At 34.8% G+C, this 22,732-nt stretch overlaps 2 protein-coding genes across 7 annotated transcripts in view; both read right to left on the bottom strand.

The window, feature by feature from the left end:
• blm (BLM RecQ like helicase) overlaps nt 1-15,282 on the bottom strand; it is a 29,569-nt gene extending 14,287 nt beyond the window's left edge. The window contains exons 1-16 of one of the 6 annotated variants that reach the window (XR_015515016.1): nt 15,088-15,282; nt 14,711-14,805; nt 13,627-13,687; nt 12,942-13,536; nt 12,550-12,697; nt 12,366-12,463; nt 12,145-12,265; nt 10,544-11,265; nt 10,265-10,441; nt 8,518-8,636; nt 8,322-8,435; nt 8,138-8,236; nt 7,422-7,570; nt 4,376-4,482; nt 4,124-4,284; nt 3,640-4,010 (exon numbers count right to left, since the gene is read on the bottom strand). Coding sequence is in view for 5 of the 6 variants with exons in the window: in XM_087293214.1 (XP_087149340.1) it covers nt 3,815-4,010; nt 4,124-4,284; nt 4,376-4,482; nt 7,422-7,570; nt 8,138-8,236; nt 8,322-8,435; nt 8,518-8,636; nt 10,265-10,441; nt 10,544-11,265; nt 12,145-12,265; nt 12,366-12,463; nt 12,550-12,697; nt 12,942-13,687; nt 14,711-14,805; nt 15,088-15,120 (3,085 nt within the window). In the remaining variant the exon portion in view is untranslated. The other 5 variants (XM_087293218.1, XM_087293217.1, XM_087293216.1 and 2 more) reach the window with 5 other exon arrangements.
• Nucleotides 15,283-15,950: 668 nt separating this feature from the next.
• ctsh (cathepsin H) lies at nt 15,951-22,304 on the bottom strand. The gene is given in 12 exon segments (NM_212688.1): nt 15,951-16,328; nt 17,981-18,106; nt 18,913-19,019; nt 19,092-19,160; nt 19,240-19,321; nt 19,453-19,508; nt 21,174-21,260; nt 21,344-21,448; nt 21,532-21,602; nt 21,685-21,790; nt 21,912-21,943; nt 22,223-22,304. Coding segments are annotated over 12 exon segments (993 nt in total). The 5' UTR covers nt 22,299-22,304; the 3' UTR covers nt 15,951-16,252.
• Nucleotides 22,305-22,732: the final 428 nt, after the last annotated feature.

Raw genomic sequence — 22,732 nt, 5'->3', positions numbered from 1 at the left:
AATGCAAACGGCTAAAGAGTGAAAACTTAAAGCACGCAGGTTTGCAAAGTGCAAACCCCACCTAAAGTTGAGGCGCAGATGAGAGCGATCATGACACGTGGTGAATATTGATCCGCCAGCTGAGATCAATCGAGTATGCGCTTCTTGGAGAAGGTGCCCGAATCATCATGCGTTACATTCACTGCGTGTTCAGCGCAAATGTCCGCTAAAAGTCAAATCTAATACTGTATCATCGCCAAAGAAGCTCGCCTTTACTAAGTTTACACTGAAACTGCGTCTCATAACAAACAGCGGTATTGCGCCGATGCTCAACCTGCTCATAAATGGGGTCAGCTGATCGCCTGCTTTTCCACAAACACAGAAAAATGAAAATCAGCTCAGACGGAACATTTAAATTGACACAAACTGAAACCAAAACTTTTAAAGAGTGATAGAAGGGAGACTTTACTTACTTTCTTTTGCCTATTCTTTCTTGAGGTGTATATTATTTTTTTTATTTAGTTAGGCTACTGATGACTGTTTTGCAGCTTTCAGCCTTGAATTTAATATTTTATTATAATCTTTTGTTTTTTTTGCAGCAGAAATATTATTTATTAAACTGACATGCATATATATGCTGTTTAGCAGTACAAAATAAATATTTCTTACTCAGGGTATCTGCACATTTTTTAACAGAAAATTTAAGACCTTTTAAGACCTTTTTAAGTCCTCTAAAATGAAAATTTAAGACTTTACCTAAAAAAAAAAAAAAAAAAACAGGAAAATGTTCAGTGTGAACACAGAATGATGTGGTGAAGTATGGCGGCAAATCTATGGCAGCAAATCAATGGCAATATAAATCGAGCGCAGCGGTGATGTTTGCGCGCGAGGAGAAGTGAACCGTGAGCAGATTACTTGGTTGACTTGGTTTACTTGTTATCTCTAACACTATTGGCTACTCTGCCTTTCCGGAAGTTAGCCGGGATTGGACGCAAGTTAAAAGATCACGCCGTTAAATATATATACAATTTGCAAGTCATAATCATAAGAAACTTTCTGACAACTTTATGAACTTTATGAGGATTCAATCTCGAGAAACAGTCAAATAATATCCAAAATAATGACTTGCATTCTTGTAACATGACTTTCTGAACCTATTTGATTTGTCCGTGCAGCACTTGTCTGGTTTGTTGTATTTTACTTCATTATTAACCACAACAGCAGTGCTCATTATTACACTTGGGGATGATCTTTCTAGGAAATATTGTCTTCAGAAGAGTTTATTTGCGTTTTAGATCTTTCCATACAATGCATACTATATGTGCAGTGCAGCTTTGTATATTATTATAATTGTTAACATTGTTTGTAATATAGATCAGTGTAAAATATATATATCTATATATTATATATATTTTTCAATCTCATTTTTAGTTAATGATTGAATAGCCTGCATATAAAGACTTCAATCAAAAATGATTAGCCCAATTAAACATAAAAAATACAGTGACAGACATTCAGATGGGTGTTTATCGCCACCTATTGAGCAACAATTTAATTTCTACAATCTTCGTTTGGCTTTACTCACTATCCATTACATCATTCCATTTCAGAGGCATACAAATACTACTTTCTATACGACAGGCCCACATCTTAAAGGTCACATATGCAGTTGAAGTTAAAATTAGTAGCCCACTTTTTTCTTGTTTTATTTCGGCAAGAATAAAAGCTGTTTTAATTTTTTAAAACCCATTTTAAGGTCCATATTATTACCCTCTTTAACCTATTTATTTTTTTCGAAAGTCTACAGAACAAACCATCATTATACAATAACTTGCCCAATTACCCTGCCTAGTTAACCAAGTTAAGCTTTTAAATGTCACTTTAAGCTGTATAGAAGTGTCTTGAAGAATATCTAGTCAAATATTAATTTACTGTCATCATGGCAAAGATAAAATAAATCAGTTATTAGAAATGAGTTATTAAAACTATAATGTTTAGAAATGTGTTGAAAAAAATCTGCTCTCCGTTAAATAAAAATTAGGATAAAAATAAACAGGGGGCTATTAATTCAGGCAGGCTAATAATTCTGACTTTAACTGTATAGTGGAATAACAGACTAATGGCAATATATTTACTATAAACCTTTGTACTTTATGCACTGCATGCATGTATAGCCTATTTTGTATACTATTGTCCATCCAATTTATTCTGACTTGTTCTTCACAGAAAATGAGTCAAGGACAATGAGTCTTAGAAAAAAAAAGATTTTTATAAATTTGAACACGTTTGGCTTGAGTTCAGTTTAAATGTAGGTGCTAAACTTCATCAAATGGTTCAAAACACATTTAAAGTCTGAATTATTCGTCCTGATTTAATAGCCCATGTATATTTTCCCCAATTTCTGTTTAATGGAGAGATCTTTTGCCACATGGTATAACTCTCTCTTTCTCTCCCAAGTAATAAAGTTTGTTACAAGAATATATCTCATTATTTTGATATGTCATTATATGACTTGGTCATGATGGTAAGAATAGGCATTATTATGAGATTAATTATTACAAGAAATATCTCATTATTGAAAGTAAGTCTCCACCTATTATTACTGAGAAAGTAAGTCTATGTTTCACACTGTGACATTATGATAAGATTTCCTATATATTTTTATTTAACGGGGAAACTAGCTTACCTGCGTCCAATCCCGGCTAACTTCTGGAAAGGTAGAGTAGCCAATAGCGTTAGAGATAACAAGAAAACCAAGTCCCGCCCTAGGACTCACAAAAATCCAAAATGTTTCGCGCGAGCAGAGAGAAGAACCAGCGAGCGAGCGGAGAGAACTGATCGCGCGCGCGCTGTAGGCATGACCTCGCTCGCGAGAGCGTACATCGTGCGCACAGATGATAATGTGCGCGCGCGGGACTTGTTTTCTCGCGCTGCATCAGTTGAGCGCGCGCGTGAAGATCCCCTGTGCGCTCGCGAGCTGTAATTTTCTCGCGTCTAGACCTGTAATCTGCTCACGGTTCACTTCTCCTCACGCGCAAACATCACCGCTGCGCTCGATTAATATTGGCATTGATTTGCCGCCATAAGACGAGTCGGACATGATATTTAAGATCCCACATGAAATTTAAGACCTCCTTATGGAAAATTACAGAATTTAAGACATTTTCAGACCTTAAAAATCGAAAATTTTATTTAAGACATTTTAAGACTTTTTAAGGACCCGCGGGGACCCTGTTACTGCAATGCTTCATTTTTGTTTGATGCAAACTATACATTTATTTTTCATAAAGCAACAGACTTTTTATAGCAGATAACTTGCATTCAAGCACATTCAAGGCAGCATGATGATGAGAAATGTAATTCATTGTTACTATTATTGTCATTTTCATCATCATTAATATTCTAGAATTATAATACATATACATTTTGGAATTATTGCACACAAATATCAATGTCATCTCAGCATTAGATAGTTGTTTCTGGTTTTTGTTAGTCCTAATTGATGTTGTTTTAAAATACAATAAGTCCCTTAAAATACAATTTGCAGCGGTGCTCAATCATTTTTGGTGGGTGCTCCTAAATTTTTTCTGGTGCTCCTAAATTTTTGAAGTTGGGAGCACCGGTGCTACCAAATAAAAAAGTTAATTTCGAGCCCTGAACTAAGTAGGGTGGGGCTTAGCGAAAGGTCAATTGTGATATTTAAATTTAGTATGTTACAAGTCTATGCCCTGCTCATGTTAATTTTAATTCCATAAGAGATCCTTTATGATTAAAAAGATCAATGTTACATTCAGTCCAGTAAAAAATAAATAAACAAAAATCAACAAGAACATACTAGCAATGAGTCTCTTGATGCGGATAACGTCACTGTAGGAATAGAAGAGGACACAATGGGAAATCTCTCCATCTCGCCCTGCTCTGCCTGACTCCTGGTAGTAACCCTCCACTGATTTGGGGAGACTCGCATGGATCACATAACGGACATCAGGCTTATCGATTCCCATGCCAAATGCTATGGTTGCGCACATAACCTAAAAATCAAACACAAATACATGATGTTATGTCTGGGAGCATAACACAACATGCCAGGTTAAAAAAAGACTGGAGTGTGTTTTATAGCATTTGGAAAAATGGAGAGCCTTACCTGACAGCCGTCCTGGTTGATCCACTTGTTCTGGACATATTCCCTGTCGCTGTCACTTAGGCCAGCATGATACGCCAGCGCTGCGATCCCTGCCCTCTGAAGACTGTCAGCCAGAGTGTCGCAGTCATTACGAGACAAGCAGTACACAATCCCAGAGTCACCTACACACACGGTCAACATGATTTATAGGGTTTCCATGCTGTGGTGAGAAAGTATCCTCAGCTAAATTGATATCATCTGGACAGCACTCACGTGGGTAATATTTCTTAATCCACTGAATGCATTCCTCATCAACCTTCTTGGGCTTCTTAGGCAAAACTGAGTATTTCAGATTGTTCCTGTTAAAGCTCATAGTAAATCTGCGAAAACACAAAAAAGTTTTTACCAGGATTCTTTGAAGAATAAAACGAAAAATATTTTCTAGATATGTGCTTGAGTAAAATGTTAATTGTTTTATTTTTATGACGGTCTGATAAAAAAGAAAAATACTAATTGTCAAAATATATTGACATTTCACTCAAAATATTATACACATATTGAAACAATGTGATGTCTAAAAATATATAAAAACGTGTGAACACACGGCATCTTTGTTTTTTTTAAATGTGTTTACATTTTAAAATTGCTTGCTTCAATTTTTATAATATTCTGGAATTTGGTTTGTATTTGGAAACTCTAAGTTGAAGATTTAAACAAATGAATGAATTCTTCAATTACTTATTTTATAAAAGTCATGAAACTTAACTTGTCACATTACACTGGATAACAGGGTTTTTGAACAAATCTCTTCTGTAAAAAATAATGCCAAACTGTCAAATAATGCCAAAAATATTGCCAGAGCTTTATTTTTACAAAAAATAAAAATGTTTCAGGATTATTCCATCAGATATTGCTTAAATCTATGAAAATTATATCACAAATAGTCATAATCTTTTTATTTGGAAGAAATGTCATCAGCAGTTTCAGAACAAAACAAAAACAGCAGTTTACACTTGTAAATAACTATAAATTGCAAATCCAGAAAAACAGAAGTTGCAAGATGTCACTTAATTTTTTTCTATATCTTTATATATCATAGTAGCCCAAACTACTTAATGGCTCTACACATGGTTTCCTTTCTGCCAGGACAATCAAATCAACTTACAAGTTACAATTTTAATTCAGTCTAAATGATACTTTATATTTCAGAAAAAGGATAGGGTTCAAATCATTCATGTATCAATATTACAAATAGGGTTGGTTTTTTTCGATACCGGTGCTAAATCGATACTTTTAAAATGATACCGGTGCCAAAACGGTGCCTGAATCGATACTTTTTAGCCACAAAATGATGGTGAATGACTCTACAAAAGTATTTATTTATTAAAAGTATGTATTTATTTTATTTTAAAATATTTTTAAAAATCATTTTAATAAAACAATATAATTACAGTTTAATATAAACATCAATTCATATTGCATTACATACATTTCCTTTGATCATTCGTTGGTTAGCATGAATTTAAGATTTGCATTGTGAAATTACATTAGCTTACTATTAACCTGTGGGTGCGGGCAGGGGCCACACACTTTTAGGAGCACATTTTAACATATACATCAAAAAATACTTAAAACATTATTCAAAGTCATTTGTTTTCATGCATTACTCTGCAGTCTTCATGAACAAGATAATTAAATAACTTAAACTCAAAATAATCTTCCTTGTTCATTTATTGGACAAGTAACGTTATACTGATCTAGGAAAACACATTTCTAACATTCAAGTACATCAAGGCACATTGTTGCACCTGTGAACTTTAACAGGCCTACAGTTGAAGTCAATTTATTTTGCCCTCCCATTCATTTAAAATAATGTTTCTGAAAAATCTTTACAGTGTTTCCTAAAAAAAAATTATTATTCTGGACTCATAATAAGTTATATTTCTTATTGTTTATTTCGTGCATTGATAATGACCAAAACACATTGAATGACAGTAAAAAGTAGCAATTTTACCCAATAAATGCGTTAATAATATCAACTGATTTATATATAGTCAATCAAATGAACTTAAACGATTAAAAACTGCAACAAACATTTATTTAGGCCCGAACTACAAAACCAAACGTAAAACAATTTTAGTATCAGTTTTGCTTAAGTTGCACGCTAGTGTTGTAGGAGAGGGGAGTAGTCGCTTTAAGACTTGCTATTTGTAAGTTGAGTTGTAGTCCATAGCGAAGTGGGTAGTGTAGTTCGACACACATGCTGGATGATGTGAGCTCGCTGTGTGCTGTGTGTGCAGCTGAAGCAGAGGAAAAAAGTTTTACTCGGCTTTGTTTTATGTTCACTCAAGTTATTCCACCCGAAAGCTGTTTGCACTGTGAACCTGACAACACGAAAATAAGTAAATGAAGGGCATGCATTGACTACTTTTGTCCGTCTCATCCTTTGCACGAGTTGTTACTCTTCCGCTGGGCATTACTGAAGCGGACTATATTATATAAATATTATTATAACTATGCCTAAAACATCCTGAAAATCAAGAACCAATTGACATATCACAGGCGATTGTGTTCTGAAATAAAGACTTGCAGCTAAAAGAAACAGCATAGGAGGAGTTTTCCGCGAACCTTAGTGCAGATAAAAAGTTTTTTTTTAAGTGAATTTGTATATAGAGAGAAATACATAACTAGATAGAATAGACATAGAGATAGAAATAGAGATAGATTGATCTCTGCAAAAGCCTGCGTGCTGCTTCTGCTCTCCACTGCTTTCGCTTGCGGTGTGAAACAGGCGTTACACGCAACTATTGTAAAGACAGTTTCTGTGTAAGAATCCTTGCTTGTAAAATACGCTTTAGAATGCTTAGCTTAAGCAAATTGGATGAACGTGATCACGCGTGTAGATCTGAAGAGTGTCACTCTCGCTCACCGAAAACCAGGCTAAATGCGCTGTACTATGTTACTTCTGTCTGTTCCTTAGCGACAATAACAAACGCCTGATATATTGCCTGTTTGTATTCCTCAAAGTTGTTCAGAATTAAATGTTTAGTTATGGTGTGACACAACACCTATGTGTGCCTTTTTTGATGCACCCCTTTGATGCTGCTTACGTTTTTGCCGCAGCACCGAAATTAGGCACCGAAATTCATACGCTGATTTAATACCGGTACATACCGGTTACCAAGGTACGGGTGCTATAATGGCACCAGGTTTCGGTACCCAACCCTAATTACAAACAATGTAAAAATGAGAATATCATGTTCTACAATAAATAAATACTTTAAAAAAAATGGTCAGGAACTAAAATGAAGAGACTTACACCTGAGGACGTGTCATTGCCAATTGGTTAAGAATGTCTTTCTGAACTCTAGGAGTGGCTGTGGCCGTCAGTGCCATTATAGGAACATTGGGAAACATCCGCCTGAGCTCATGCAAGCGCTTGTAGTCTGGTCTGAAATCATGACCCCACTGAAGAAGAAAAAAGTATGCATATTACAAACCTTTTACAAGTTGTGCTTTTGTGCCCATGACTCTTCAGATTTTTTTTTACAAGCAAAATGGCTGAAACTAATTGCTAAGTCATTTTTAAAAATATATATTATTATTATTATGAATTATTTAGCACTATTTTACATTAAATCATTTAAACGTTGTACAAAACTAAAAAGTCTAAATAAAAATGGTAATTCACTCTCTGTCTGGAGGTTAAACGAAAAAAAAAAACAGCATCTATGTTGTTAGTGCTGTAAACAAGCTGTTGTGCTGGTAATTATCATGCATTTTAACAGAGATTATCTAAAAAAAAATGCAATATTAAAATGTCTGAAGACAATGGTCCCAGCTTACAGATACTTAAAAAAAATAAATAAATTAAACACCCTGAATTTAATATTCATCCAGTAGTTCTAGCATCAGAAACAGTGAACTTCTGCCAGTGAGTTTTTCCCAATACAACTATTGTAGTATTTACTAATCAAACCACATGAATTAAACAGTTTTCATTACACAATACAATGTATCATTTATAAGGTATACCTGACTGACGCAATGGGCCTCATCAATGACCAAGCGAGCCAGCAGACCTCTTTCATACAGATTCTGAAGTGCACTGATCATCCGCCCACTTGCACAAACCTAAAAACAAAGATTTTGCTCATCAACACTGAGAAGGACAGGTTTGTGTGATACTTGAAAGACTGGGCTGGCTTCAGACTTGCACCTTCTCAGGAGTAGCATAAAGCAGTTTGATGGCAGGATCTTTCCTGGACAGCTGCATGTAGATTCGGGCAGCCTCACTATCTTTTTTGTCCCCGGACAAACTAGTTGCACAGATCTGTAACAAAAAACTGCAAAAGTAAGCAAACTGTTGCAATTGAGAAGATAAAATGACTGGGCATAAAAAAAGGAGGACTTACATCTAACGTGGTGAGTTTTTGTACTTGGTCAACTATTAAAGAGCGTAGAGGAGAAATGACTACAGTCACCCCAGCAGAGACACAAGCAGGAAGCTGATAACAGAGACTTTTACCACCACCTGGAAAATGAGATTTTTATTTTTACATTGTAGAATTAAATCATCAGAAAACACTTTAGATATACTGCTGTCAAATAAAAACGTTGAAAATAAAGGAACAGAAATTGAGATGGTTGTACACGATGTTCTATACATCTTCTGCCCTCTGACTGAAATATTTAGTGCTTATATAAAAAATACTAATAATATATATATATATATATATATATATATATATATATATATATATATATATATATATATATATATATATATATAGGGCTGGGCGATTTGGCAAAAAAAAAATCAAGTTTTTTTAAAAAGTTTGACCGATTCACAATTTCGATTTTTTTTTTTTTTTATTGTGTAACTAGTCAACTTAAAACATTACAACAACATGACTGAAGTAACATTTTCTTTTTAAGTAACTTGAAAAACCATCTGGTTAAGGAACATTGTATTTTTAATGGCCATGCCATACATAAATTGGTCAAAAAGGTGTAAATAAATGTAAAACAAATTCACGAGTTAAATATCATTGCAGAAGATTTAAAAAAATACATATTTGTGTAAATATTGCAGTTGCAGGAATACAGAGGTATTTTGTGCAAGTTTTGCTGAGTCTAGGAAAGATTGGCTGTCAGCTCGGCTTTGACTTTGTTTTCTGATTGAATGGTTGTAATGCTGCTGCCTTAGATACAGTGGAAGTAAAGGACTGAACATGGAAACTGTAAAGCCTAATTTAACCCAATGCGTGAAGTTATGGAAGTGTAGCAAGGGCAAATACAAGCACCAGATGTGTCTAATATAAAATCATATATTTATTCTATTTTTCTTTTTTTCCCCTTTTTAAATAGCTCTCTGTATTATGCTGCCTGACTGCATGTCTGGGTTTCAACTAGGGGGGCGTCATGGGGGCGGGTATTTTTATTTTCATTGCTACAGCAGCTCACCTCTGCTCGTGTTCAAACCAAGCTAAGATCAGCACTGTTCGAACTATAAGATCGGTTCGGTTTTTCACATGGCAGGTGTTTATGTCCTTTATACATGTTAAGAGATCGAGTTGAGAGATCAAGTTGAGATTAAATAGCAGCTTAAATAGGGTTAAATAGGCTGTCTAATCTCTGTGTTCAATCCGTCTCTACCATGATTAAAATCCAGACAGGCATTCTAGCAGGTCGCACACCAGAAGCGCCGCAACACGGCGTGCACATGACAGTTTAAAGTATCACACACCAGACGCACACATTCGCATGATATTTAACATGAAACTAATCAGATGGCGCTCTGTGGCGCGGCTGAAATATGAACTGCGTGGCGCGTCGCCAAGCAACGCTTCTGGCGCGCGACCTGCTTCATACAGAGAGTGAACCAAAGTGCATTGGTGCAATTATGATGTATCTAATATTTTTATTTTAAAAAAATCTATTAACACATATATATATATATATATATATATATATTTTTATTTTATTTTTTTTTTTTTTTTAAAGAACAGTGTGTGTTTATATTTTATAATTATGGCTTTATTAACATGAAAAAGTATACTGTAAAATATGTAGACCTGCAAGAAATAAACTGCATGTGTAGTCAACACACAACAAACTGGGATTTCAAATCTACCTTATTAATGCTGCTATAATACTAACCTGTAGGCATCAATACAAATGTGTCTTCTCCTAACAGCGAGGCATTAATAGCTTCCAGCTGGTTAAAGCGGAACTGATGAAGTCCAAACTTCTTATGGAAGATCTTCATCATCTCTGGGCTATGAGGAAAGTTAAAGCCTCTGAAGCGGTCATGAGCTGGGTTTCTGTACAAAGGTTCTGCAGATCAAAGCAAACACATGTTTTAGAACAATGAACATCAAGTCCTTTTTGAGGTCTTTAAGTTACTAAATGACGAAAGATAATATATTACACAGTTACCTGGGTTGGGAGTTTTAATAGACTTTGGTGCTGGTGGTGTGAATGTCTTCCTCTCAAAAGATTTTGATGATCCTCCCTCCTGTACTGATGGTGTTTTTACACCAGAGTTATTTCTTGATTCCAAGACACTTGGAGGTTCTTCATAATAATCTGGAATATCATTCTCATCAAAATCATCAATATCGAAGTCATCGAGTAAAAAATCATCAACTGGCTCTGCTCCTGTTCGTAAAGAGCTGGATCCTGCAATGTTGATCTCAACACTGCTGTCAGCATTTCTGCTGCCTGAATCCACTCTCTTGGGGGAATAAAACAGGTCAGTCTGATTGCTTGACTCATTGAAGGACAACCTTGAGTAGCATTTATCTGTCTTTGACTCAGGTTTGCTTAAAGTTTGGATTGACCCGTTAAAGGTATCCCTACCAGCTGATATTTTAGTGGAGCTGTTAGGATTCCAGGTACCACCAGGTGTTTCGACTCCATTTATGATGCAGTCAGAATCCTCAAAAACACTCTCATCACCCACAGACATGACAGAGGCAATGGATTTGCGAAAAGAAAAGCCAGTTTTGACACCTTCTCCTTTTCCTGAAGTTACCGGGGTCAGGGATGTCAGATTGGAGGGTGTAACTCCAAACGTAGGTCTGTTTAGGAAACCAGGAGTTGATACTGAGTCTGAATGAGATGTTCTAGATGACCCACCTTTAGCAAGAATCCTTTTCCTGTGGTAAAGACAAAGACATGTGGTAATGTTATATAAAGCTAACCTGCTTTGTGGGGATTTAGCATTATTTTTAAAAAGTAGAAAATTTGAATATTTCATTCAGATATATGACAGCAAGCTAAACATGTAATACTTTTGAATAATTAGTTCATCTTTATGTCATCTAAAACCTGTAAGGCCTACATTCATATTCAGTTCACACATAAATGAAAATTCAGTCATCCTTTACTTGTTCCAAACCAGTCTTGGTGAACACAAAAGAAGATCATTTGAAGAAAGTTGGAGACCAGTAAACACAGACATTCATAGTAGGAGTAGAAGTCAATAGTAACTGTTTTTTGAACTATCACTATATCCCTCTGTCGTCTAAGGTTGTTTTGGGGCCCGGAGAAGTTCTGACATGCCCTGACATTTGTGCTTTTTTTTTTTTTTTTTTTAAGTTGCTCATAGACATTTAAGTGGCTGAAGTCTAATAACACTGTACACAGCACAAACTGAGCTACAATACATATTTTATACAAGTACATTTCTCATGATATAAAATGACTGCGTCTCTCCAAAACACTTAAAAAAACAATTAAAATGCATGATTCATTTGTATTGCTTTATTCTGTTCTCTCTGTAAAAATTTTCAAAGAAAGATTACAAAGCAAATTTTAAGGGTTTGAAACAAAGTGGACTAGAAAATTATGACCCATTAAATAAAATACAAAAAAAATATATATATCAAGCTTTATTAAAAAAAAAATTGTAGTAAAACTTTTTTAGATTTTATTATATATATATATATATATATATATATATATATATATATATATATATATATATATATATATATATATATATACTCAGAAAACTATCTCTTTAATTGTTTTACCTGTGTGCTCTCTGCAGTAAAAGCTCAGTCCCACAGGTCAGCGCTATGAGCTCATGCTCAGGAATAGTGTCCACTAGACAACAGATAGATTCCATAACACTAAAGAGAGCGTCATCAGCTCCTAAATGACAACACATGTATTTTAGATACAGCGTTTCACACAATTGTTCGTTGAATGCTAAAAAGTAGGATAATTATTCAAATTTATTAATGAATGATACCTTTTAATCCTTTGGCAGATTGATCCAAGGGTGCTGGCAGGCCTGAGGCAGATCGAGAAGATTCTTTTTTGTTAGCAGGAGTAACAGGCTCAGATGAACTACAAAATAAAAGAGCTGTTAAATAAACTTAAACCAAAGAAAAAAAATAATAAATTAATTTATTAATTTAATTACAAAAGGTCACCTTTTCTCCTTATCTGAGACAGAGAGACTGATCTCTTCTGGAATAGGGGACGGGGGGATGAAATCCTCAAAACCTTCATAATGGTTGTTCTCCTCACAGTCATCACTGTCTATGACATTTGGCTCACCCCATTTATCTTTTTCAGCAACTGTAATCAAAAACTGATTATTATTATTATCATTGTGACATGCTAGAATGTTCTACAATCTGAAATAGTGTGAATGCTTTTTCATTCAGTTGTCTTCATCCATGTTAAACCGCTTTGTCACAATCTACATTTTAAAAATCCTATCAAAATAAATATGACTTGACTTGTAGGCCATACACACATCAACCATTTCTATAACAAATAAAGAACAACATTACAAATCACACAATTTAAATGCACTGACCTGCCACACTTTTGAAATTCTTCTGGTTTGTATCCGGTGAAACACAGTGGATTATTTCCTCATCTTCCGTGTCACTAAGTAATGCTGTATGCTGGACTGATTTCTTAGGTCTTTTGGACTTTTTAATGGGTGAGTCCTCTGGCTCTCTCTCTGCAGTCTCTGTGCTGACTCCATTAGCAGCTGACAGGACGTCCTTCGGGGCAGTTATGGTTTCTGTAGCTAGTGACTCCTCATTTACTTTAGTCTCCTCACACTTAGAAGAGCAGCTTGAGGATGTGTTCTGGTCTGATACACTTGGCTTTTTCGTAGAGGTCCCTGCAACTGGGGATGCTACTCTGCTCTTGACTGGAGTTTCAAAATCATCCAAGTCATCCCATTCATTGAATGAGAGTTGAGAAATGTCATGCTTAAGCTCCACAGTTTGATCATTAGTTGAGTCCTTAGGCAAGGCTGCAGATTTGGGCAAAGCCTTAATGGTAGATTGGACAAGAGGGGTTTTGTTCAAAGCGAATGGGTTTGCTAGTGGATTAACTGTATTTGTCTTTGGTTTGCTGGGCGCAGTGAAGAAGTTGACTTTCGGTGCCACTCTCTCTGGCTTTTGCGAAAACGTCACAGGATTTTTGGTTACTTCAAAGTTGCTGGGAATATTGACACTCCTGTTTGCTAAGACACTTGAACCAGTTACCTTTTGAGGAACTTCCACTTTGGAGATGCCTGACGAAGACTTCTTTTTGAAGCAAAACGCCCTGAACAGACAGGATTTTCAGAAATTAGTTACATCAGCTAGGTTTCATATCAACCATTGTCTGTCCTTAAGAACAATTTATCTTTTTCCCTATACATATTTATATTAATTTTACAAATCTATTTTACACCATGTACAAAAAATTGTTAAAAAGGACTTTAAGGGCAAAAATTATGTTTTCACTGAAACCCATTAAAACAGCAAAGTATGATACCAGTACTGTTTAAACATAAAAATAATGTATCGTTTGTTAACAGCCTTTTCCAGCCTTATTTTGATGGAAAGATTTCTGTAAAAACGTTTTTTTTCATCTGTAAAGTATGGTCTATAATAAAAAAAATGCTAGCTTTTTTCCTCCTTTTTTGTTGCTGTAGTTGTTTCTTTTTTATGTTTCTGAACACAGCAGGCCAACTTGATTATAAAATTGTAGATGTACTGGCATAGAAATCAAAATATGATTTGCATGCGAAATTTGTATTTAACGTTACCATTCGTTTGGAAACACTTCATTTTTTTTTTTTTTACTGTGTCATTGTTACAAATTCATCACTTATGGACCATATCTATACATTATGCATAAATAATTACAAATAACTAAACCTAATCATACAACAAACGCATGCAGATCAATATCACAAAGTTACTCATTACACATACTGAGACGTTGTATGCATAGTTATGCTGTAACAAGGACACTGTAAAAATAACATGTACATTTTTACATGTAAATTTGATATGCACAAGGGTCGAAGGAACTACGTGTAACGTTACGTGTGTATTATTGATTAATGCACAAAGTTTAATAAAAATAACGTTAAAGCTGTCGCAAAGATAGAGATAAAAGTAACGTTAACGTTACAGAACAAAAATTCATTAGTGAGTCGTTAAAGACGACATTGACAGCTAGACAAAGCAAGACAGAGAGATAACTTTATTGCAGACTCTGATTTCGGACTATTTTTATGCTGTAACGTTACCTAACGTTATATGATATTTATCTCAGTATATTTAGTAATGTTCTCACCCAGGCTTTGGTTTGAGCAGTGACAGCTTGTTCTGGGCAGCATTGTTGTGTCGCTCCAGATGCTCCTTCAGGTTGTTTTGAGGAAGACTCGACATCTTTTGTACAATTATATCACATATACGTTATATCCTCAAAGTCCGTATGTTTGCCATTCAATCAACCCCACAAACAAACACAAACACACAAATAAAGGCGGACATGCTCCGTTAAAATAAACATTTTTGACTATTCAAAACACAGTCACACCGTAACGTTTTGCCGTCGTGCAAACATCAAATCTATAAAACACCGAAATAACCTCCACAAAAAAAGTAAAAAACTGATATTCCGACACAGCACACAACGCCACCAAAACACCGCTGAAAACTTGTGCTTACCGCGTATTTGCAACTCGCTCTCTCATTGGTCATCTGCCAATAACATCACTTCCGCCTCCAGGCTTGTTCGCGACACCCAGTATAAAATTGTTTTGTAGTAATGTTATTTATTAGCTGGCCATTTTTGTTCATTCAATTTTTTCAGTTTGGTCTTAAAGTTGATTATATAAGCACATGAACATTTGCTTCCTCTCTGGTGTATGGTGTGTTCGTCCAAATACTAACATGTAGAAAGGTTGCCACTCACCGGCTGTGTGGAGAATTGCATTTAATTTCATATTCTTCACGTCTAGATCTGACCATATCAGTTTAATAACTTGTGAACCAAATAACACAACAAAGTACACAAAAAAATTATAAAAAAAAATTAACAAAGGCAGAGTGATATGCTCCAAACGATATGCATTTTGACATTATGTAATATTTTCTCTTATGGAAAAAAAGGTATTGTTTCAGTTAGTTTGGCTCGAATAAATGCATTTTTTAATCCTTATGTTTAAGGTCAATATTATTAGCAACTTATTTTTATTTCTATTAGCTGGAGATCAAACCACTGTTATACAATGACTTAGCTAATTAAACTTTCCTAGTTAATCAAAAAACACAGTTAAGTCTCTAAAATATGCCCTTTAAGCTGAATAGTGTTTTAGTAAATATAAAATATTATTTTAATTTAGGCAATAACAAAATCAAAACTATTAGGTTACAAAATCTTATCATTATTAAACAGCGCTAATAATAGGACTAATAGGACTAATAATTTTGCCTTCAACTGTATATCATCATTTTAATGAAGCTTTTCTATGGTTAAACACCAATATGCAGGTACAAAATTATTCATTAAAGAATAGACACAAAAGCAATCCCTGAGAAAATATTTATTTCAGTACAATACTTTTTGATGCAAACATCAAAAACACAAAATCTGAATTTTAACAAAGTAAACTCCTTCAACAGTGACTACATTGGAGGCTAATCGAGTGTGCGTTACTGTATGTTTTAAATCAATGCACATATAAAAATAAAATAAGTGTTTATCTGATTTCATGAAAACTAGTATTGACTATAATGGCTCATCACTGACACTATTGTGCATAAAATGATTTTGTGTGAGAGTAGAAATATGTAAAAACAAAAAGTCTCCCTTTTCATGCGTTTCTTTTGTTTACACCAAAGGTATAGGATAGGATGAACACGCAGCAAGTCCACACATGTTCTTTCCTCTTTCAATGTAGAAATATCTGAAGAGAAAAAAGATCATTTTTAAAAATTACACATAACTTGGTCAGATGGTCATATTTAACTGCAATCTTATTTTTCAACCTTATTGACCTTATTCCTTAAGTACAAGCGGGTCGCAGTCATCTTGCCTCTAGACTTCCGGTCTCATTCACTTACATTCTTTTTAAGATGATAAAAACAGCTCCTTACGCTGCTTGATGTAGCAAACTGATATTTTCTTACTATGTTCTTCTACTTTTTATAAACACACATTTGTAGAGCAAGTAGATTGATGGTTTTCTGCCAATTATTATTCTTAGTCATTTCTCCCATAAGCAACGGAATCAGAAGTTCTACAACAATTCCCAAAACAAGCACACTTCCACATCGCAGAATAAGGTCAACAACAGTAATGATGGGTGAAAAAAGTTTGAAACACCATATGCTAATGAAACCTGCTGGTCAAAACCATGTAAATTCAACAAAAACCTGCATTAGGACATTTTTTCATGCATAATGTAAACTTTAAATTTAAAATCTAATCTATAAAAGCTCTTTGCTTATTATCTAATACCATTAAATGCAGTGGTTAGCTTTACAGCAAGAAGGTCGCTGGTTCGAGTCCTGGCTGGGTCAGTTTGCATTTCTGTGTGGAGTTTGCATGTTCTCCCCGTGTTCATACACGTGGGTTTCCTCCAGGTGCTTCAGTTTTCCGGCACAGTCAAAAAGACATGCGCAATAGGTGAATTGAATAAATTAAATTTGGCTGTAAAGTGTGTGTGTGTGTGTCTGATGAAGTGTGTAGGGATGTTTCCCAGCACTGGGATGCAGCCGGAAGGGCATCAACTGTGTAGAACATATGCTGAATAAGCTGGCGGTTCATTCCACTGTGGTGACCCCTGATGAATAGTGGGACAAAGCTAAAGGAAAATTAATGAATGAAATGCCTCACTAAAATGTCTACAATCTAGACAATCAATCAAAACCAGTGAAACATGTTAAGTGATTCACCATTTAGAATCAATCTGATTAAACCTGGATGATTCATGTGAGTTTTATGGTGTTACACAGATCACTGCCAGAGGACAACCATTGAATTTTTAAGACATTTTAAAACAATTATGATGCCCTGTTTACTGAAATAAAGCGACCTTACCAAACTGATACGTGCTCCAAACCACTGATTTAAAACAAAAGATTTGTAAAGGTTTTAAAGCTTCATAAAATAGTGCTTATAAGGTGCAGCATGTAAGTTTGACACCCAGTGGCTGAACTAGGTACCTGGATCAAAACAAACACAAGTGCAGGTTGCCAGATTGAGGACCAAACGGAGCAAGTCTCACGATCAAGACTAAAAGTGGATTTAAACCGTGCTCTATATTAAAGCAACGATATGCGATAGTATGAATATTTTCTATATTAAAAGAAGTTTTTGTCCTAACCAGCACCTCCAATTGATATGTTAGAAATGGCTTCTATTTCTTGCAGCTGAACAACAGAATTTTTCTTTTAGAAAAGCAAGAATTTTCACTTGGCATGTTTCTTAAATATCTGCATACATTATGGTAATTTTATGCTTTAAAAGAGTCAAAAACTTACATGCAGCACCTTTAAAACCAACCATTCTTACCTTATAGCATAGCACGATATTTAAAAAAAAATTTAAACAGACCCTTTAATCCCCCAGTTGGTTCCCCAGGAGTTCTTCACGATCCAGTATGGCGTTCCATTCTCCTCAGCATAACCCACAGCGAGCACAGCATGGTTTACCATGTCAGTAGTGTTGTGACACTCAGTGCTGTAAAACAGTTATAACATGTTACATATATTTCCATGAACTGACACAAAATTAATATATAAAATTATGTTTATTATATGTTATGACATGGCTATCTGGAATACTTGATTCTGATTGGTCAGTTATTATGACATTCTAAACTGTATTATTTTGAATTTTGTGAGAAAATTAATTTTGTAAGAAAATATGAACAAAATATGAATTTTCTATGTTCTCCACATATGATCCCAAGCTGGAAATCTCAAATATGTACGACATTAATTGTTTTGTGACGTGATATTTATTGTTTTTTCTCACAACGTCTGTGAATAATAACTGACTAGATGCACATTTTTTGCACTATTATCAAAGCGCATAGAATCACCAAGAGGTGACACTCTAGTGCGATTTGGGAAACAGCCACTAGATGCCCCCACGGCCATTTTGAAATGAAAATTCCAATAGAACAACAGCATATTAAAAGTATGTAAAATAGACTATTAAAAGTGCTGATGATTGTGATAGTAAGTGTTGTATTGTAGTTTTTCAGGTTGTATCTCAGCTTTAATGCACTTAAAAAAAATAAAAAAAAGCAGCTGCTTGTCATTGCAACAGCAATAAGATATAATAGACAGCCGATCGCTTTCAATCCAAAATGGCGGAATCCGGGGCTGCTGCTGTGCGCTGCTGTTGCAATGGAACGTTCTATTGAGTGCCAGCTCTTGGTGATTCTAAGCTCTTTGCTATTATTCAAGTAGCACTATATCATGAAGCACTTTAAAATGTATGCCAAAATATAGAAGTGAAAATACATATTTCATCCCAACCTGGTATAAATTCCATCCTTGTAGTGCATGAAATCAGATGTCACCTCATATGCGAAGCTGACAGGGTTCAACCTGGCAACTGCATCCACCATGCCCATTTCATCATACTAATAACATAAATTCACAATTAGAATCAGACATACCAAATGTTTAATACTTGTAGATGCGCCATCAATTACCTTTGTGATGTTTACAACTTCCTTCACAAAAGCTGCAGCCAATTGTGGTTTGAATCTACATTGACCCCCCTAAACACAAGCATGGGTTACATGACTTTATAAGTGATCCTTTAAAAACAGTAAGAAAAAAAAAGAGTAAAGTACTCACTTTAGCCTGGTAGGGATAATCATCTTCTGTCATAAGACCTTTGTTGTACATGATATACTCAAAGGCATGACTCGGGAGTCCTCTAAAAAGCATGTGACAAGATTAAAAGGTTGTTTATCCCTTTTAGACTTTACTCTTAAAACCTTAATGTCCAACTCAACACAATCAGCACAGATAACTTTGAAATGTAACACCTTCTTTGATCAAACTCACCCGTTGCAACCATGATTGTCGAAATCACCTGCACAATCTATAAGCTGCTGCTCTGCCTGTAAAACAATGCAGAAACAGGAAGTGGTCAGACACAATAAACTGGGGTTTTATATAACCAGTGAAATGTTTGGAAAATAAAGTAAACATTAAAAAATAGAAATCATTCAGATGTTTGAAGGGGACCGTTAGAATAAAGAACATTCTTTTGTTTATGGCTGCATAAATTTATTGAAAAATCCTAAATAATAATAATATGCAAAAAAATATTAGCAACTCAATACTTAAATCATTCAAGATTAAAAATTATAAGATATCTTGACCAGCATATTAGAAGTATTTTTCAAGAAAGACTGAAAACAGAGGAATTGTGTGTGTGTGTGTGTGTGTGTGTGTGTGTGTGTGTGTGTGTGTGTGTGTGTGTGTGTGTGTGTGTGTGTGTGTGCGCGCGCGTGTGTGTGTGTGTGTGTGTGTGTGTGAAAATATAAATACATTGCATTTCAACTGCAATTGTAGCTAAATTATTCTGTTTAGTTTGTAGAATTAAGATCCAACAAAATAATATAATAAACTGATATAAAATGTTATTTGGAAAGTATTTGATAGATTTTTACCTACTCCTTATAATACTTTATCTGTTTATTTATTAATCTAAATATTAATTACACAAGTGTTAACCTATTAATTGAATCTAATTATTTTTCATTTTGATCTACTTTGTACTTCCTTTTTCATGTTTTATTCATTTAATTGTGAATAATTTCTTGGAATCCACTTTCGTCATAATTATCACATTAATTAAAAAAGGGTTTATGCAGGTTTCTTCAAATCAGTCTTTTTTAAGACTCCTTTAAGACCATTATGAATGCAATTTCAGACTTATACAGAGCTAAACACTAAGCTTTTTTTTCTAATGGCCCACTTACGTCTGTAATTAGTTTTTGTATAAATGGAAGATTATATAAAGGGATGTGTCATGTGTTGGCCAGATAGGTTAGCTTTACCTGGACATAGGTAAATTAATACCTGTTTAAAATGATTTATACCTACGGCAGAATATTTCAGTGAATTTAAGACTTTTAAAGGCCTAATATTAATCTTTTGAAATTTACGACATTTCATGACTCCGCGGACACCCTGTAAAATGATTACAATTGAAGAGTTTAGATGCAAAATCCTCTAAAAGTCATTTGATATTTTTTTATCTGGTATCTGGCTCAGTAAGTTTACATCTATAGTGACAGATAAGTTTTTTTCATTACCTTTCAAGTGAAATAACTTAACATAATTACAATAGAGGTTGAGAAAAATTAAGATTTTTTACGATTTCAGTCGGCATTTAGAGGTTTTTGCATCTGAACTTTTCAATTACTAGATCATTTTAACACTGAATTTTTATTTATTTATTTATACTTATTTTAATCTTGCTTGTATTGATTTAAACAAGTTCGTTTTTTGGGGCCCTGTGGTTGTTTCTGGACCTCTGGTTGAAAACCCCCTGTGCAGTGATTTGTATAGATTATATGATATATTATGAATGTATTATTTAGGGTTTGCTTACACAAGCTAGAGGGCAGGAAAAAGGAATTATTATTTTAATGTTGGCACTAAATTAAGATGAACTAAATTAAGACACTAAATTAAAATGTTATTAATTAGATTATTACTAACATCTAATAATGAATGCTCACTACCAATATCATATTGAATCAACATCTACATACTAGTTGCAGGAGTTTTCCTGTGGCGATAGCAGTGACAGACTCCAGACAGCCTGTGGTGGAAAAAGTCCAGCAGCTCCCGCAGGGTCCCTGAAAGTAGTGCCCTGAATTAACAACCAGCTTAAACATTATATGGACAATAGACAGTTATTAGAGCAACAGTTGCAAGCTACCTGATTCTTGACATCAGTAATGTAGTGTCCCTTGGTTCTCCAGTCGATAGCATCAGGGTAAAGCCCATTACTGCTCACATGATTCCCTCTAGTGGCGGAACAGTTCTGTGAGGTGGTGAAAAAATGCTGAAGTATTGTGGTACTTTCCTATTTCCTCGTTGATCACGAGATATTGTTAAAAATAGTACCTGGGGTTCCGTCAGGAGGTAAGTCTTTTTAAATTCAGCAAAGGTCATGTCTGAAAACTGGTTCAGTCCCACTGTAAAAAGAGAAACATTATATGTAAATGTATTTACATCAAATACAAACAGACTTCTGGGAAATCATTGTAAATGTCCTACTTGAAAACTTGTGGTTTCCTTCATTATGTTGGTCAATCCTCTTCTTGTTCTCCAGGAATATCTGCAGCCGCTGGTAAAATTCATTTATCTCATATTTTTTATTGTACTGCAAATTTGAAAAGAAATGGAGTTAGACTTTTCTTCCTCATAACCTTACTTCCTTAATTCAGAGTCGCCTTAATTTCCCTTGGGTTGTGACATGAAGTTACAAAACAATTGAGTCTTACCTGAGACATCCATGATTTGAAATGATACTTATCTGTAACAAATAATAGTGATGTTTGTAAAAATGTATGGATACACACTGCTTATGCAAATCACATTCTGTTTTATTCATTTAACACGAGTAATTATCTCCACAAAATCTATTTTAAATGTTATATATGTAATATATCATTATAGCTGTAGATTTTTAACGTAACATGCATATTAAACGCAAAATAAGTCGAAAGCGAAAGTAACGTTACGACGCAGCAGCGCACGTACAGTAGTCTACGTGGAAAGAAAACAAGGTCAAAAGAGTTGGCTGATACCTTACCTTCCTCGGTGTACAACGGAACTGCAAGTACCTGATAGAGAACCGCGAACAGGACCGCTAAAATCAGCCTGTTCATCTTCTCTCCTGTCCTGTGAACAATAACACCGGTACAGTAGCGAGATGTGCTCACATGAGCCCCAACTCCTCCTTCTTTCTGGGGGAGGACCTTCACTGGCCGCTGCTCTGCGTGTTAAAGTGCACTAAAATTGTTTTACTAATTATTTCATGCAAACCAAATTAAGGGCATTTTGAGATATACCTCATACCTCATATATATTTGCAAAACGACGCTCAGACAAAGCGTATCGTTCAGAGAGCGTGTCTTCACTGATGCACGATGATCACATGACCAAATATTTATTTTTACTTGGCTTTAAGGCAGCTCAAAAGGGCACGTTTACCACTTTTGTTTTTGAAAAATGGCCGTATTGTTTACAACATTAGGGACCATAAACAGCACATGATTATGCCATGTCCAGATTAGGCAATATGCATGTAAGCTATTTATAA

Source organism: Danio rerio, chromosome 18 (assembly GCF_052040795.2).
Source record: "Danio rerio strain M-AB ecotype USA chromosome 18, GRCz13ab, whole genome shotgun sequence".
NCBI classification, from domain to species: domain Eukaryota; kingdom Metazoa; phylum Chordata; class Actinopteri; order Cypriniformes; family Danionidae; genus Danio; species Danio rerio.
This window is presented reverse-complemented; position numbering and strand designations above follow the sequence as displayed.